General features: G+C 48.3%; 3 protein-coding genes across 3 annotated transcripts; 1 reads left to right on the top strand and 2 right to left on the bottom strand.

Moving 5' to 3' along the window:
- Nucleotides 1-4461: 4461 nt before the first annotated feature.
- FSUBG_7143 (uncharacterized protein) lies at nt 4462-5956 on the top strand (the record flags this gene model as incomplete). Its single annotated transcript, XM_036685417.1, has 3 exons — nt 4462-4855; nt 4911-5246; nt 5301-5956. 3 exons carry the CDS (start codon nt 4462-4464, stop codon nt 5954-5956), a joined length of 1386 nt encoding a protein of 461 aa, XP_036537406.1.
- Nucleotides 5957-7723: 1767 nt separating this feature from the next.
- Nucleotides 7724-8280, bottom strand: FSUBG_7142 (uncharacterized protein; the record flags this gene model as incomplete). Its single annotated transcript, XM_036685416.1, has 2 exons — nt 7724-8057; nt 8213-8280. The coding sequence occupies 2 exons, from the start codon at nt 8278-8280 to the stop codon at nt 7724-7726; spliced, it is 402 nt and encodes a 133-aa protein (XP_036537405.1).
- A 2245-nt stretch (nt 8281-10525) lies between these two features.
- On the bottom strand, nt 10526-12390 carry FSUBG_7141 (m-phase inducer phosphatase; the record flags this gene model as incomplete). Its single annotated transcript, XM_036685415.1, has 4 exons — nt 10526-11669; nt 11722-11953; nt 12016-12083; nt 12140-12390. 4 exons carry the CDS (start codon nt 12388-12390, stop codon nt 10526-10528), a joined length of 1695 nt encoding a protein of 564 aa, XP_036537404.1.
- Nucleotides 12391-12686: the final 296 nt, after the last annotated feature.

The following is a 12686-nucleotide window of genomic DNA, read 5'->3' as shown; positions in this document are numbered from 1 at the left end:
CCTAAATGACAAAAAGACTTGGGTAACTTAGGATACATTTAGATTAACTTTGCTAGATTTAGGATATCCTTTGCTAAGTTTATTTTTAATACCCTAAATTCAGGCTGGAGTTTTCTTGCCCCCCGAGGAATGGGTAATATGAACGATATGATCATGAGGAGCGGCTTTGCTTTGCACAAATCGGTACTGCTCATATGTTGCAATATGTATGATGTAAGGCCATTAATGGCTATGGGCCAATAGGGGTACTCGGACCTGAGACGTACATAAACTGCTCGTTTTCTGAATGGTCAGCGTATAGGAGCTACGATGATCCAGCTGATGCCCCCTTCACGTTAATTGCTCAATGAGAAAGATTTTGCTATCTGGCGCCCAATACTCAGAGCGTTGGGCTTCTGGAGAGGGTGTCTTGTCTCAGTTGCAAAGATAGAGGCAGAGGGCATCTCTGATATATTACCTACCCGCCTCGGCTTTTTCGTCAGGTCTGACCGTCAGCCAGTCAGATGATAGAACCATGTCGCGGACTAAAACTTCCATTCTTGTACACATCAAGAGGCTTGTCGCGGCACATGACCCGGAGGCCGTACCTGTACTCCGTACGGGCCGTGCAATAGAATGTGCTAATGTCAAGGAGATATTGCGTAGATCTGTTCTCCTATTGGCGAGCCGGCACTTGACAAGGTTGGTGGAGAAGAAAAGCAGCTGAAGTGGGGAGACTAAGGCGTAGCACAGGTCATGATGGGTTCTCAAAGGGATCTGTGCACCCAAGGCAACCCCAGATAGGAAGTTCAGTGCACGTCAAGGAACGTGCACGTGCGGGAGGCTCGATTCCCGTCAATCAGTGGGTGGGCAGCCCCCCTCCCCTGCCAAGCTGGGTTGGACTCTGGGTTGTCTCTCACCTCGCAGTCTCATAGGAGATGGAGGCAGGTTAAACAACAGGTCTGTTTCTCCGACGTAGTTAGGAGAAGAGAAGCCTTTGCTAAGGCAGGTCTTGGAATTTTGGTCCTTAACCCGCAGCTTCTTGGCAAAACCCTATCCCAAGTCAACATCGCTCATCTCCCCTCCCAAGCCATTGCTCTCTCTGGTGCTTCTTAGCTTCGTGTCTATTGGTACTAATATTTCCGCAGACTTCGCCCCCGACGCCCGTCCATTTAGCGCCGGGAGTATCCTCAGATCGACGTGAAGCCTTTGTCGGGAAGATCTCGAACTCTTTAGCCATCCCGAACTCATGATGTCCCGGACACGGCATCACTTCTTCTTCCATGTATCTGGAAGCAGACGTGCTCGCCAATATCCTTTTGGCCCGTGTCTGATGTGTAAGCTTGCGCCGAGTCAACTCCCTTCCCTTCCAGCACTGCTGGAAAGGATTGGTCCTCTTACAACACCGAGACACTATTGGCATGGAACCTACCAAAACATCAGCTAGGCTGCTAGGTGGCGTCTATAACACCACTGCATGTCTTTAGTTGCAGACGCATTCACAGGTTGGTGTTGTGTGAAGGGTCAGGCTCTCAGACCTCGTTGCCAACTTGAAGGAGGGGGCACTGCTGGGTACAGGGGCTTTGCAATCAATTTGCGACAGGTTGCTCTCGCTCATTGAAACTTAGTGGCCTGAAATCCTTATATGTGCCAGGATTTCGGAGCTGCTGGGTTTGATGCCAGAGTAGCCGTACCTATCTATGCAGTTCATCGTGCTCACCTGGCGACATCCACAAGAATCTTGATGAACTTTGTCAAGAGATCGGCAAATGGATACATGCAGCGCTTACGGCGATAGACATTTGCCAAGCGAGGTTTCCTGTGATAGACAATCTCGCGTGTGTGCGAATCTGCAGAGCTGTCAGAGCACAGAGGGAAGCGCACAGACATACGACATCAACTTGTCTGAGTAAGGAGGGTATTATACCCGAGTTGAGAACTGACCAGGCTCACATTAACGCACGCTGAGTGGTTTTGCGTTCTGGCTGAACCTTGTTTTCCGACCCCTTTGCCGCATTGGGACTACCTTGCGGACTGATCAACAACTCTGCTTACCCACTACTTGGTCGATGCCAGGTTCAGCTGGGATGTTAATGGGTTTGTGTTATAATTTTGTTGGACTTTTTGCAGTTGGAGCGCAAAGGCCCCTAGGACACACCCAGTCGAGCCCCGCCTTTGAGATTCTCAAGATTCTCAAAATCGAACAGGAATATGAAAATCTGACTGATGATCCACGCCTTGTCCGATTCTCAGGGCCACCAGTTGTTACTCAATTGAGCCAGGATATGTACCGACAAAACCCGTTGACCTTTTGTAGGTGATTAGTCTTTGCTTTTTTCTTTTTCTTCTTCGCCAAATGTGGCCGACCCGCGCCCTAGAGGTCGTCAATGAGCAAATGACTTACTAGACAACGATACATGCACATTTCAATCAGTGGAGAGAAGGGGTAACATCAACGAGCTGAGACGCACGTACTGTATTTGTAACGCGCCAATTCGACTTCTCGGGCACGAGTAATTATGATTAATGGTATTTCGGGAACCATGGAAAACTCGTAGGACGTAGCTCTAATTATTTTCAAGGATAAAAAAGAATAGGGCGTCTCTGACTGCCCCTGGAAGCATTGCTTCAAATTGCTGTAAATTATTGGCTGACCAGAGATGCTTCCATCATTCTTATAGAGCCTACTGAATCAAAGTTTGGTACATACGATGCCGCGCTGTCAATGGTTCACACTAATCAAGCCAACTCTTTACGTCGTCTACTGGGACTGATCACTGATGCAGGAGAATGGTATGGTTATCACTCACGTCAACATCAATGCCCCGTGCTCATGCACCGCAACACTCACTCATGGGCCATCAAGTCCATGCCATCGGGGCCCCGGCTTTCTTGCCCTGGTCCCCCGGTCCCGGCATTTGTATCCTGACAGGGGTGACGGCCTCGTACTGTAAGCCTCACAAGCAACAGTGATTGTTGTACTGTTGGCTAGGCTCCTCCGCAAACCGCCATCACCGAACGCAGCTCAGTGGAGGTTGGAGCCACTGTACCTACTCTATGGCCCAGCGTACGGCCTAAACTCCATGGGATCTTAGGTCGGGGAGCACCTCTCGGTCGATAGTTAATAATCATTGATGAGATGAGCTGACATTTTCTTTCTGATTCTGGTTGTGAAGCCCTACGTTATGATTTAGCCGCTCCTGTGTTGGGAAGTGCGTCGAGACGCTTAAAATGACACTACTGAACCACCGCGCTTGTTGAAGAATCGCTTTGGCAGCGTAGCTTGGGAAGCCAAACTGTGTGATATTGTCCATGTCATCCTTGTTACCTCCAAGGATCTTCAGGTTTACTTTTGATCTTGCATCCTAGTTGGCACTTATGCTGGCAGACCCATCTTCCGTGGCCCTGGGCCAGGAATGTCTTGGTCGCCTGTCATCAAACAAACCTACCGACGTGCTATGCTGTGCTGTGCTGTTACTTCAGCGGTAGTGCTAGCCCACCACCGCCGAGGCAAGGTCCAGAACAGAAAGAAAAGGAGACTATGTAGATCCAGGCAGTGACATATGCTAGGAGAAAGTATTGAACATCATCCATCGATCTCTGACCTGTCGATAACCGCTTAGGGAGCCCATGTTGCACCCAGCTTGCTTTGGGCCAATATAACATCACGGTGGCGCTCCAACTACACTTCGTTGTCACCACCCTGTTTATTATCCACCATTTTAGTCGTCGGTACTCATCCAGTGCTAAATCCACAAGAGACTACATACTAGACCATCTTGGTCGGTTTAGCCTCCGATTCGATCTGAATCCCTCACACCCCCAGACCCCCCTTTCCTGGTCCATGGTTTAGTTGCCGCTAGATACCTTACATTATCTTTAAGAGCATAGAACCCTGGCCTGGTCTGCGTTGACCCTAGAGGTCGATCGTCTTCGGGACCAGAGGTCAAATACATGCCAGGGACCACATTTTGATCTGGTCAGAAACCTGATCCTATTATTGTTGCCAGCATCTCTGAGCTTGATCTTCCATCACAGCATACCTTTACCTGCTGCCGCGCTGGGAGTTTCTTCTCTGTTGCTCTCTCTTTGTGCCAGAGTCAGAAAGCCCTCTGTTGGTCAATGTTAACGTCGTTCTCATTGAAAAGCCGTACCACAATTGCGACCCAGGCTCTTCAGTAACGTCTTCAGGGACGTTCTCTCCCATACGTCTTCGTTTTGTGTACCGATGCTGTGAGGCATCGGTACTTCTATCCAAGTGTGTCGTCCCCGGCATAGACTACTACCTCCGCAAGGGCTTCTAGCTCCAGTTACAGCTTGCACAAGCTCTCAACTCAACTCAATTCGATCCGGTTGTTCATTCTTTTCAAGCAGTCAAACTCGTCTTATGCTTTAGATGAATGCTGAAAGAGTGCCCAGCTAAACTCATTGCCGACAACTACAATCATAACCACAATCACTACACTGCACTGCACACTGTCCATGGCCATCGCGATAACGTCGCAGGACTGCTCGAAACTCTATTCGTCTGGAGCTGGAACATCGTGGGAGAGTACATCGTCCGAGCTTCCCATGATTGGCGTTATGTCTTACCACTATCCACCACTCTCCCCCGTCAACAATGAGATAAGTATGCCACCCCAAGGCTTCATGCCTTCCTATACACTTCCTTCTCAACAACTCTCTTCCATGACGATGGTCGACCCTCATACCCCATCACTAGGTCAAGATCATGGTCTGGATATGAAGGGGTCCTACTTAGCACCGAACAATGCCTCATTACTGGCTTCCGAGGCAGAAGAGCAACAGCAAAACGGGAACTTGGGCGAGAAGAAGAGAAACAAGCTGGGTTACCATCGTACTTCGGTGGCTTGTGGTAGGTCTAGGTCTGCCAATACATGAGTGTGCTCGTCTTAACTTGTTTTCACAAGGTCACTGCCGGCGCCGAAAGATCAGATGCATCACGTCGCCTAATGATACACAAGGACGCTGTATCAACTGCATCCGTCTGAAGAAAGATTGCAGCTTCTTCCCTGTAGACCAAGCATCGATTGACGAATCACGAAACAAGCCAACATCGAAATCTTCTACAGGTCCAAAAGGAAACTCAGCAACCTCGTCTCCGGCAACTCCGATCAGCAATCCAGTTGAGCAGCCGAAGAAGACAAAGCCACCATTTGTGCCATCGTCAAAAAGACCTGGGCCAATTGCAGTTCCCAAAATTACAGAAGCTGAAGGAGTCAAAGGGTTCCCACCTCCAACAAAAGGTTCATCCATGATTATCAACTCTTTATAATGTTAAAGCTAATTGAGAGTTGCAGCTTCAGGGACTTCACCTACAAGTATGACACCTCCGGAAGCGGGAAACCAACATCCTGCCAGCTGGGTAATTACCGCGCCTGAGCAAAGCCCAACTTCGTCCTCGAATCTAAGTACTCCATGGCATACATATGCCACAGGCTCTCCGATGAGTGCGCAGTTTTCTCCATTTACCTCTGTGAACCATTCCCCATCTGGATGGCCCCCTGTGAACTCGGAGCCAGTACCCCAGGGTGACATGGACATGGCCTGGGGTCAGTTTGCACCACCAACACGGTCCATGTCGTACGGAGGAGAGCCTCTGTCCAGCAACCATCCTTCCCAGTACTCTTTAATGGCCCCAGGTCGACAATTCGAGCGAAGACCATCCGCTTTGTCCGACGCCTATGCGACTTCTATGAACGGTGTCGTCTCTGGGTTCGATGACTCCAGCATGAATACAGCGGTTCCGTTCCCACCAAACGCGGTGCCTGCGACCAACTACCCAACATGGAACCAGACACAGACATATCCTGGATACACATATGTGAAGAATCCAGAGACTTATGGTGATGATTGGTCCCATGAAAGGAGGGGACAAGACCAGCAAATTCAAGGAAACTCTGGTCAACAGGTCATAAATAATGCGGCCATGCATACATATCAAACCCAACGATAATGGTCTACAGCACAGAATATATCTTGGGCTTGTAATGGGACAATAATGGTTTAGGGAAGCGGCGTTGATGAATTGCTCAGTCCATCAAGTGATCTGAGTCAGACTTATAATGATATATACATCTTATTTCGGCGTTAATCTGCTGTGTTACTGTGAGCTGAGGAACTGCCTGCGGCCTTTTGAATCCCAGTTCACCTTAAATCCAGTAATCCATACCTGTATTATTCCATAGGGTAACCTCGTAGGTTAAAATAGATTGACTTTGAATCAGTTGCTTTGAATCTTCCTTTTTGTGACGAAACATATCTGTTTTTCAAGCTCTCGCAGCTTTCATTGGACTCTGATAGCGGCATCGACCCATCAGCCGGTCGTTGTAGACGTCGAATCAAAAGTCTTGGCTTTGGTCCGACAACCATATATAGCTCGGCATCTGCTCATATCCAGGGGCAACAGAGAAACTACCGCATGGAGTGGATGGGTCCTTTTTGCCATGGATAACAGTGAAATATACATCCCATTTCGACATGCGTTTCTTGAAGTTGCTCTTTCGTAGTATCGTGCTTCCGCCATTTCCCATTACCAATAGGAATCATTCTATGAATGCAAAGCTACTATGTAAATAGAATAAGGTTTAATCAAAAACCAAGATATAGTCTCATATCCCGTTCGTGGCTCATAGGCGGTTGCTATCCGTTCTAGGTAGCTTTCCCATCTTCGTTTATCTAGCCCGGAAGATAACAAGACGAGACAAAGCGCACATGATATAACAACCCATTCTATATAAAAGGCCCTAGGCTTTAACAAGGTGGCGTCATCAGTCCAGAAAACCAGGAGAACAAGAGCTGGGATGAACCAAGAGAACCCTCGTGTCACACCGGCCAAACGCACGGTGTGGTCTGTTATTCCAGTGCCATCTTCACTGCCAGGGGATCCAAAGGGCGGCAAGAGATTCGATCGTATTTGTAATTAAAGATCGTAGTGTACTATGAACGGTTGAGGTTATCAAGGATGAGCTTCTGGCGGAGGCAAAGACAATGGGTCAGGTAACCAGTCGTGCAGAGTTCGCCTACACAAACTTCTAGGCACTCCTCCATGATTATCTCGAGAATTCGAGAATTTTTGATGCATTTTTAGTGTTGCAGGATCATTCAAAGCTGTAGTACTGGATATTTAGGTGACCAGACTTTTACTGGAAGGGTTGAAATATTTCTAAGTTTATAGTAACGTCAAACTTTGTCATGAGTGAATGACCTTTCCCCATAGAAAAACCATGTGGTTGTTAGCATCGTTATTGAGAGTATTTATTATGGAATAGAGGTAAATACTTATTCCAGTTAAGAGTCTATACAAGATAAAAGGTTCATTTGAACATGTGGCCTTGTTCTATCTTACTGGGGCATTGATTAGACTTGCATAAACTCGATGTCTGCACTTGAGATCTACTGATGAGAGACATGCTCAGTAATAACAAAACTTTGAATCTTTTCAATCATTACATCTACTGCAACAGTTGTGGTGATGGTCTATTGCTATATATTCTCCAGCGCGCTTGGGGCTAATATCTCCTTATCTTCCCTCTGAAATGTGAAGACCTAAATACAACGGAGAGAAACAGGACGCAGGCAGCACACAGAAGGAGAGAATATTTTTTTATTCAAATGTGCAAGGCACTGCTTTTCTGAAGGGATTTGGTGATATCTTGAGATATCCAGGTGCTGTGTTGCATGAGAACTGGTACCTCCTAACAAGACAGTGCAGAAAGTGACTTTATGAAACCAGGCGCCACGTCAAAACCATCAAAGTTATATACGCACTCAGGCTCAGCATTGTCAACAGCAATACACTATTCCCGCTCGTCCTGAATTTCCGCTTCAGTGACCCGTCCAGGGACTCAGAAGTAAAGAACTGGTTCTGGCCTTCGTATCGGCGGTATATGGCTACTAGCATTACCGCGACTCCATACACGGCAAATAGGGCACCGATGGCATAGAACTCTTCGGTGAATACTTTGAGGATGATGAGGGCGAATGAGAACTGGCCGAGAGCTGTGCGGACATAGGCACCTTCAAAGGTACGCTGAGCTGCTCTGACCTCGACGAGCCTGTACATATCAGTAAGGTGCATCGTTTTTATATCGAGTCTTCCAGGCGCGGGCGATAACATCTCTTAGTCCTCATATGACATAGAATTTGTGTTGTTGTCCCCGAGGCGAATCCTGTCTCGGTGGTACTGAACTTACTCTTGTGTCGTCAATACAACTGAACGTGCTCTGTGAAGGCGGAGGTGAAATTGGTCACCGGGATGAGGCTATGTTCAAGATACATTCTCAGCATCCATCCAAGACTAATATATATAAAGCTCAACTTCGGCTACCAACCTGGAACATGGTAAGCGTATTGGCTCCTGAGAAAGTGCGAGCAACAATGACGCATGTGATTATGTGTATTTCTCTGAGCGTTGTGTATAGCGAGACGTATGTAATTTAGCGGGCGGTTATATTCTCGAATTTCACGAAGATGCAATTCAGTCTCGTTCTTGCGTGCAGGTGGAAGAGCTGAGGTTAAGGAGCTCAATTCCGGTTTAGCGGGCGGGAAATGTCATGGGTGCCGCTCCCATGTACTGGTCACGGGTAGGCACACTCCTTGAGAATTTGACCCGTTCATTCTCAACTTTATCTTTCGCTATTGATATGATGTTAATTGAAGCCTTTCCGTCGGAGTCTATGAATAGAGAACGCACCTAAGGAATTTAGTTATGTCATACCCATCGCATATCGACACAGTAATCTAGGTATGCAGGTAGTTGCTTATTCACGTTGTACGAGATCATCGGGTTCATCACGTGTATACTTAAACCGTCCAATATGTTAATAAATTCAACCTTCAAGTATCATTTATACCCAGAGAGAAACGAAATCTGACGAGGAGGATACAGTCCCACTGCGACCTGTGTGTCTCTTATCATAGAAGAGCTCAAACCTTCATCGTTCGTTTTGCAATGCACTACCAAGCATTCGATCCACAACCTCTCAGGCTCTCAGCCTTTACACAGCAACGAAGCAAGCTTTTGGGCTCTGACACCTTTTAATATGGCCTGTACAGTCTCAAGCTCAGGTTCGGGACTTGATTGCTTGGCCTCGGTGATTTAGTTCGTCTACTTGGCCCCCTATCCAATTGATTGCGATCTTGACCTCCTCAAGTTGCACAATAGTTGCCCAGTCAGAAACGCAATATACTATGACAGGACTACGCAGATAAAAATAATGACAAAGAGTCTTACGAGGCCAGACTTCAGACCTTGATTAAGAGGGATAGTCTTGAAAATTAAATCCCTTCCAGCCAGATGAACCAGCATTTAACAATAGTCAATCCCCCTCGCGACATCGCAACAAGACTTGATCACGTCAGGAAGCAGCATGTTAACTTTTAACTGTTTTATCCCTCATTTTCAGGTATCTAGCCAGGGTACTCCTCATGTCAAGTGATGAACAACTAGTAAAGCCACTTTTCGCCAGCCATGTGCGTCTTCCACGCTGCTCCGCCAGCTAGATGTACAGAAAGTATCGTAGTACCAGTCTTTCATGGTACTGCGACATTGCGGCCTATGCCTATTACGGACAAAATATAAATACATTCCAGGCCTGAGGGTGATATGTAATTCCCATCTTCCCAGCATTTCTGTTGTGGGAAGGGTTTGTTTGAATATGTAGTGAAGAACAAAGAAAAGAGGTGAACCATTCCCGTTTTGTAAGGTCAGGGGGTATAGGTGCGACAATATGCGCAGTTGGGATGTTATAGGTAGGTATCCATGATTCTAGGATACTGGTATCAAAAAGACTGTCGAATAGGGTACCGAGTAACAGATGCGAGTCATGCTGTGCCTGGCCAAGGTATGGCTTCTGTAAAAAGGGGTAATTCGTGTCCCCAAGGGTAAGCCACTGAGAGGCCGAGACATCTGGTATCGAAATGTCTATTGCGAACAGCGCCACAGTCGTCAGGGAAAGCTTGCTCCCGAGACATGTTTTAGAAGCCAAAAATGCAAGTCCGGAAATCGCCAAAGCAGATGCAGTTAAGAGAGAAGAAAAGAATAATGCGCGCCCTAATGCAGAATGGGAGTAAGTTGGCTCCTGGTGAATGAGGCTCCATCGTTGGACCATGTAAAGCGTGAAGAGTTGAAAACCATGAATGGGTCTGTCTGCTGATGATGCGTAAAGAGTAGAAAAAGGAAAAATAACAGTCGATGAGTGAGAACTCGTGTCAGTGATCTAAAAGCGAAGAAGTCGTTGCGGTCGTGGTGGTGCTATGAGCATGATAATGATTAATCGTGGTGAGGATTAGTTGAAAGGACAAGTTGTCGGAGCACATCAAATTACAGCGCTGCGGTCGGATTGGCCGCTGGATTCATCAAAGCGGATGGAGAAGTATGAAGAATCCACTTGACAACATCGTCGGGAGGAGACGATAAAGAAGAATGACCATAGACCTGACGGAGCAGACAAGGTGAAACCAGCACCGATAGAGTCGAACTCTACCACGCACAAAAAAGACCAAGTCGCAAAGATCAAAACGTCTAATAAGAGGCCATACGGCGAGCATGGGATCGGTCGCCAATGATGGGGGAGGCACCGAGGAGGGAGATTGGTGCATGGAGAATTCGTGACTGAGGTCTGCTGGGAGCAGTAGGTGACTCGTCCACACAAGGCTCACGTTGGCCAAAAGCAAAAGTCGCGGCACGGCTGAGACCTTTACGAGATTTCAATCGGCCCATTTCGCGTTCGCAAGTGCGCTGGTGAGCCTCATCAGACATCTCAACGTATTCTTGAGGATAGCAACGACCCCGGTGTTCCGTGAAGAAGCCCGAATATCCACCGTCCAGAATGTAGACTTCGGGATATGTAAGTTTGGGGTAGAATTCAGCATTCACGGTGCGGTCCTCAGATCGAACATGACGAGCCATCAGGGGGGCACGGTGGGCTGAATACTCGCAGTGGAAGATGAGAAGCGTCCGTCCATCCATAGGAGTCTGGAAGAGCTGATTTGTGAGCAGGTCCTTATCATTGTAGTTGACAGCACCGTCAATGTGGCCGCCCTCATATTCATATTCAAACCGGCAGTCGATCACGATCTTCTGGTCGAAGTGGGAGCTGTACTTGCCATCCAAGACGTCGACGAGTGTCTCTCGACTGATGCGAGGAATGGTATCAGTGGGGTCTTCCAAAAGGAAATGGGGGAGGACGGGCTCTTGAGCCTCCTCCACATCCATGACCGATTGAAGCGCGGAAGAGGTGGTCTCCTCTCCCTCTGAATTGCTCTTCATTATGTCAGCGGGATGCTCGAACATGCTTAATGACCGACGGAACTGTTTTCGATTTCTGAGAAAGGGATTGGACTGTCGCCGGGAATGTGAGTTCATGGAAGGAGAGCCATTGCTGCGGGAGCATGCGTTGAAGTTGAGGAATTGGGGTCTAGTGCGGCCGATAGAAAGACCAGGGCATGGGCTGTTGGCAGATGCGGGCCTGCGCTCCTGAGGTGGTGATGTTGACTCGAAACATTCGCTGAGAGACAGGTTGGAGCTGGTATGGTTCAGGCGAGAGCCAGCACCGAAGCGGAACGGAGGCAGCTCCGTGTCAGCCTGACGACTCGGTACGGCCGTCGTACTGAAACCCTTCATCCGGGTTAGGGATGGTCTTCGTGGGACAGCTATTCTACGGTTTCTAAACGACGTCAGATGAGGTTTCAGGAGGAATGTGGGAATGTGAGACTGACTCAGCCGCGATGGGCTTGGGAGGTTCCAAGGAAGACTGCCGAGAGATAGGAGCCGGGGAATCAAGAATCATTTCATCGTCAGCGGCTGGTGTAGACCCCGGAGTTGGAGAAGTTATCTCGAACTGGGTGAAGAAAGGTGTCTTGTGAGGCAGAGGTGATACCTCCATCAACTCCTTGAGCTCTGCCAGTGGGGCAGGCGACGAGGATGGTAATGGGGGAGTCGTGACTGAATCTAGAGGAACATGCCAATTAGCCACGAGGTTCTTTGTCCTAGACCTTGTTGGTCCTGCTCACCTCGACCTTCCAAGCTGCCCATCATGCCAGCCGTGAAGAGTGCTCTTCTGGGAGTGGGGAACTGAGGACTGGAAGTATGTTAGCCAAGACACTGTAAAACCGATTGCCAGGCACTGCAACCAACCTTGAATCGCTGTCAAGTCGGAAGTTCTGGGAAAGATCAGCAGCCAAACTCGCAGCGGGCGATGAGCCTCGTACGTCCTTGACGTTGAAATAGTCTCCAGAATGCTTGTGCATCTGCTCGCGCAGGCTCATGCTTGCAGATGTGACAGATGATGTAGAATAATGAGGGTGCCCGCGAAAGACATCTCGACTACCCCAACTAGGGAGCATTGACGGGCGGTGTAATGCCGCCAGAGGTGAAGAGGCTTCCATGGTGAATGATGGCAATGAAGCAGCGGGACGATTCGAGGGAACCCGGGTTTAATCGAGTTCTGTCGAAGCACGTCAGCTACTAAGAGCTACTCGATATCGAAGACACGGCGATGGAGTATTGAAGAGGTAGTTCTGCAGTAAGTCAATGCTGCAGCAACACCTCTGTAATGGTATCGAACGAGCGTCTGGGCAAAGGCCTTGAAGCCAAGGTTTGCACAGATTGAATTGTATTAAAATCGGCTCGTGGGCGAACCAAGTATTAGATGGATGATGGGAGATTAGCTCGTAGCGGGGTC

This window comes from Fusarium subglutinans (genome assembly GCF_013396075.1).
Source record: "Fusarium subglutinans strain NRRL 66333 chromosome Unknown NRRL66333_c0000088, whole genome shotgun sequence".
Lineage (NCBI taxonomy): Eukaryota > Fungi > Ascomycota > Sordariomycetes > Hypocreales > Nectriaceae > Fusarium > Fusarium subglutinans.
The sequence above is the reverse complement of the archived record's forward strand: the minus strand, read 5'-3'. Positions and strand labels throughout refer to the sequence as shown.